The 5,436-nt window shown below is 40.9% G+C and overlaps 1 protein-coding gene across 1 annotated transcript in view; it reads left to right on the top strand.

The window, feature by feature from the left end:
- Window positions 1–773: 773 nt before the first annotated feature.
- Window positions 774–5,436, top strand: part of ADAMTS5 (ADAM metallopeptidase with thrombospondin type 1 motif 5) — an 80,765-nt gene continuing 76,102 nt past the window's right edge. Inside the window, exon 1 of the mRNA XM_072398016.1 lies at window positions 774–2,079. Within this exon, the coding sequence (XP_072254117.1) occupies window positions 1,090–2,079 (990 nt within the window). The 5' untranslated portion in view covers window positions 774–1,089. The remainder of the gene's footprint in view (window positions 2,080–5,436) is intronic.

Raw genomic sequence — 5,436 nt, 5'->3', positions numbered from 1 at the left:
AATAATTGGTGTTAAGGGGTAATTTATCTGGGGCACATACACTGATCAGTGTCCCAGGGACCCCCAGCAACCACATAAGGTACCTTTATTAAGATATTATGTTGTAGTAATTACTTGAGACAAAGAAATCAGATGCAAATAGTCATTTTCTGATTATGGAATGGGGCAGAATCCAAATTTATTTGACTACATCTGAATTGGAATTTTTGCTAAAACAAAGTAAGCATGTAATCCTGCTTCAGAAAAATACACATATCTTTTGTTTAAAAAAACACATGAAGAGTTCAGGCAAACTGTAATGACTCACACAGCAAAGCAATGTCATCTTCTTGAAACATTTCCCCTAACTTATTATTAAAATGTCTCCATTACCCCCCCCCCCCCTGCACAACCACACACCTCCATCATTTCACAACCTAATGATCCCATTTTTCAAGGATTTCTCAAACTTCTTGCCCCCAGTAAACATCCCATTTTCCAGGACATGACATGAACCTTCTATAAAATGTGCAGTAGCTGGTGAAGTCAGCTGTTAGTCAGGACAGTTGTGAAACAGCCCAGACTAGAATCAAAGGAAAGGCTGGTGTTCTATTTTTTTCTCTTCTCCCAAAACATACACACACACTTTCCCTGCCTGTGATTATTACAAGAGGGGAGGGAGTGGTGTTCTGAGAGCTCTCCCTTTAAGAGGCAGTGACTCCCATTTTAAATGGCAATCCGGTATAAATTCATTGTTCCTCCTCCCCATCTTCACATCTCTCTCTTCTCTTCTTGCTCACATCCTGGAGAGGAGAGCTCCCAGACACTTGTGTGTTGGAGAGGTGGCTGGGACCAGGTGCCAGTAGCGCAAGGCTGCCCAGCTCCATCCCAACAAAGAGGACGACTTGCAGCCTGAGCTCAAGGAGTTAACGCATCCTGAACGACACAAAACCGCAACTGCTGATCCCTCCAGTCTTCTGTTCCGTGAATGGATTTCTGGAGAAAGAATAAGTCACCTTAGCTGCTGCGCAAAGAAACTTTAAACAGCTTCTGTTGGCATTTTAGTGATTCATCCCATTTTCCTTGCCCAGGGAAGGAGGGAGGGGGACAATGGTGCTGATTCTGCTGGTGTTGCTGGTTGCTGAGTTGCACTTTGCTGCTGCTTTTTCTAATAGGACCGCAGATTCAGGTTTGGTGGATTCACCTGCTTCTCCAAAGCATCACCTGGAGCATCAGAGGAGGAGCGGAATAGTGCAGAACATTGACCAGATCTATGCTGCTGGGGGCAAGGTGGGCTACATCCTCTATGCAGATGGCAAGAAGTTCATCTTAGACTTGGAAAGGGATGATCTCCTGCTGTCCCCACACTTCAGCACCAGGTACCTGGGACGACTACATCCTCAGCATCGCTTCCATAAGCATTGCTTCTACAGGGGGACGGTGGACAACAGTCCCCAGTCCCTGGCTGTCTTTAACCTTTGTGGAGGATTGGATGGCTTCTTTGCAGTTAAGCATGCCCATTACACCATCAAACCCTTAATCAAGGGGCAGGCAGGTGTGGGGCAGGTGTACAGAGATGCCTCAGAAAGGGTTCTTCATGTCTTCATCAAGGACCGCTTCAGCTTTGAGATGGTACCCAGCAGGGCAAGCTGTGAGACGCACAATAAGCATGCCCATAAGCATGGAGGCATGAGCATCTTCAAGAAGCACAGGTGGGAGAACCAAGCTAAAAATAACCAGACCTCTGATGGGGCATTGGGGAGAAGCAGGAGAAGGAGGTCCATCTCCAAGTCCAGGTATGTGGAGCTCCTTCTGGTTGCTGATGAGTCCATGTCCAAGAAGTATGGAAAGGATCTCCACCACTATCTGCTGACCTTGGCATCCATCGCTTCTCGGCTCTACAGCCACCCTAGCATTGAAAACCACATTCGTTTGGCTGTGGTGAAGGTGGTGATGATCACTGACAAAGACAAGGGACCAGAAGTGAGCAAGAACGCTGCCACCACCTTGAAGAACTTCTGCAAGTGGCAGCATCAGCACAACCAGTTGGATGATGAACATGATCAGCACTATGATGCAGCCATCCTCTTCACCAGAGAGGTAAGGCATGGGGATGGGGGTAACTTGGGTGGAAAGCTTTTTTAATGTTATTTTGGTATTCTTCCTGAATCACAATTTTGAATAGTTTATGGTGTAGGATGCCAAGGAAGGGTTAAAACATACATATTGTGCTTATTACTGTCTTTGACCCCAAAAGAGAACCCCCTATTCTGTTTAGGGAATGCTTATCTTCTTAGGGGTAAAGCAAGTGTAGGAGAACATACAAGGTTGGATGGGCTAAAGTAGGATGGACATCAAGAAGAGGAAAACCTGTAATCTATGCTGCTGAAGTAGTATACACCTTATTGGGACGGGGACACCTTAGTCTTCTTGGCTTGGGTGCTAAAGGACCCTGTCCTAGTACTGATCATCAAACCTTTCTAAGGTTCTAAATCCTATACTAATATATATGTAAAATGTGTTTCCAGTTGAGCTTATTGTCTGTTGATATTAAGCTGCCTTATTTTCTTATATAATACAAAGGTGTTTGACCAAACTGCTCCACACTGCAGTTTTGGCTTTGATCTCCAGGTTGAACTAAGGATGACTTATGGTAGCTTCATATGACCGTGAAAATATTTCTGATATTCAACACTTGTCAGCTTCATAATGAAATGCTACTGGTATAAAATGCCATATTGAAATCTTTGCAAGTGCTTGTTTTGGCTATTTAATAAAGAGAACAAAGTTGAGAATAAAGAGTACTAGTATGGCATAATACCAAGGTTAACTACAGGAATATGAATAGGATGCTTGGATATGCATTATCAGTGCAAATTTCCCTAAAAAGTAATTCAGATTCATGCACATTAGGCAGACAAATCAGGGAAAATTGGCATTGTTATCAATATATACTAGTGTCCATTCTGTAAATAAAAGAGGAGATTTGATTTGTTGGTTTTTAGACAGCTCAAGTTTGCTTTAGTTCATTGAATTTGTAGGACCTCTCTACTCCTCACCTGTTCTACCAATGTTTTAGGATAGCCTTGGCAGGTCAAACAAGGTTTTCTGGGACTTTAGTTTCTGGGACTCTGAGTTTAACATTAGATACTGTTTTTATTTTTTTGTATTGTGGTGTGTAGCCCCTCTCCCCCAGGCATCAATTGGACTAATACATAAAAAGAATGTGTAGGGGGTGATTGAGTTGAGTGAATGGATACCAAGAGAAACAATGAAAAAGTTCCTGGCAGTTTGTCAGATTCTGGATATAAGTGAAGTAATAGCAGCTCTAGTAGTTGTGTCATTGAATGATAACACAACATTTAGGACTTGTTCCCCTGAATGGATGCATCAGTTACAGGGCTGTAGCACCACCTGCCAACCACCAATCTGCCTCTACCCTATGTTCTTTATCATTTAAAAGAATGATAGACTTTTACAGCAGAGTGGTGGCCGCAGGTCACAAAAATTCTAGATTCTGCAGGTGTGCACGGTAGCTCTCACTTACTCAGATGCTGCTTGCAGCGCCTATTACTTGGTTGTCTATTAAACTCAATGTTTGAAGAAACGCCTGTGCCTGTCAACTGATATGGACAAGTGCCAAAGTGGTTAGAGGCTGCTGAGTTTTCATGTGGTTGTAAAGCTGCAAGAACAGCAGTAAAGGTATTAGGCATTATCAGCAGAAGTAATATTAGCAGTGCTAGATATAGTAGTACTAGTAAAAGTAGTAATAACCGTGGTATTACTAACAGTAGTAGGAGCTGTGCTAGCCATGGAGTTGCAATCAGCGGTAGTAGTAATGATGGTGGTACATAAAGAGGGTAAAATGTTAACAGCAGATAAAGTAATAATAGTAGTAACATTCTTAACAGGAGTAATGTCTGTAGTACAGGTAATAATAGTAGTACTAAGACCACTAATAGAGGTATTACTAATGAGTATATCAGAGAAGAATCACATGTAGTAAAAGTAGACGAAATGAGGATAGCAGTAGTAGTATTAGTAGAGGTATCATTAAGATTGGTAGCATTACTCACAAAAGTTGTAAGAATAGTAGGGGTACCAGTAAGAATGGTGGTAGTAGTAGCTGTAGTACAGAAATAGAAAGGGTACCAGTAACATTGGTGGTAGCAGTTGCTGCTGAAGTTGGAATAGTAGAGGTGCAGATAAGATTAGTGGTATCAGTAGATATAGTAGTAGTAATAGTAGAAGTACCCATAAAATTGGTGATAATAGTATCTGCAGTAGTGGTAATAGCAGCAGCAGCACCAGTAGAATTGCTGTAGTATCAGCTGTTGTAGAAATAATAATAGAGGTATGGTACCACATTGGTGGTATTAACAGCTGCAGTAGTAGTTATAGTAGAAATACTAGTAACATTGGCAGTAGTATTAATAGTAGCATTACTAGTAACATTATTGGTAGTAATACCAACATTCCCAGTAATGCTGTTGATTGAAGTAGCTGTCACAGTAATAATATTAAAGATAACAGTAATATTAGTTGCAGTGCTACCTGCAGTAGTAGTAGTTTTATTGTTACTAGTAACATTGGTGCTAACAGTAGTAGTAGTTACTAGTAGCATTACTAGTAACATTATTGGTAGTAATACCAACATTCCCAGTAATGCTGTTGATTGAAGTAGCTGTCACAGTAATAATATTAAAGATAACAGTAATATTAGTTGCAGTGCTACCTGCAGTAGTAGTAGTTTTATTGTTACTAGTAACATTGGTGCTAACAGTAGTAGTAGTTACTAGTAGCATTACTAGTAACATTGGTGGTAGTAGTAGCTGCAGTAGTAGTAATGGCAGTGTCAATAACATTGGCAGTATTAGTAGCTGCAGTAGTAAAAGTAACAATGGTACCAGTGATAGTAAAAGCTGCAGTACTAAAATAGTAAAGGTACCAACAGCAGTGGTGGTATTAGAATCTGCAATAGTAATAATAGTGGAGCTACCAGTAACATTGCTGGTAGTGGAAGCTTCAGTAGTATTAATAGTAGTGCTAGTAACATTGGCTAGATTAGTAGCTGCTATGTGTAATAGCGACATTAACAGTAACACTAATAGTAGTTGCAGTAGCAGTATTAGTGGTGGTATTGGTAACATTGGTAGTAATCGTAGTAGTAATAGTAGAGGTACCAGTACATTGGTGGTAGTAGTAATAGTAGAGGCACCAGTACATTGGTGGTAGTAGTAGTAGTAATAGTAGAGGTACCAGTACATTGGTGGTAGTAGTAGTAGTAATAGTAGAGGTACCAGTACATTGGTGGTAGAAGTAATAATAGTTATAGTTAAGGTACCAGTACATTGGTGGTAGTAGTAGTAGTAATAGTAGAGGTACCAGTACATTGGTGGTAGTAGTAGTAATAGTAGAGGTACCAATACATTGGTGGTGGTAGTAGTAGTAATAGTA

This window comes from Pyxicephalus adspersus, chromosome 1, assembly GCF_032062135.1.
Source record: "Pyxicephalus adspersus chromosome 1, UCB_Pads_2.0, whole genome shotgun sequence".
NCBI classification, from domain to species: Eukaryota; Metazoa; Chordata; class Amphibia; order Anura; family Pyxicephalidae; genus Pyxicephalus; species Pyxicephalus adspersus.
Note: the sequence above shows the minus strand (reverse complement) of the source record. Positions and strands in the feature narration are given on the sequence as shown.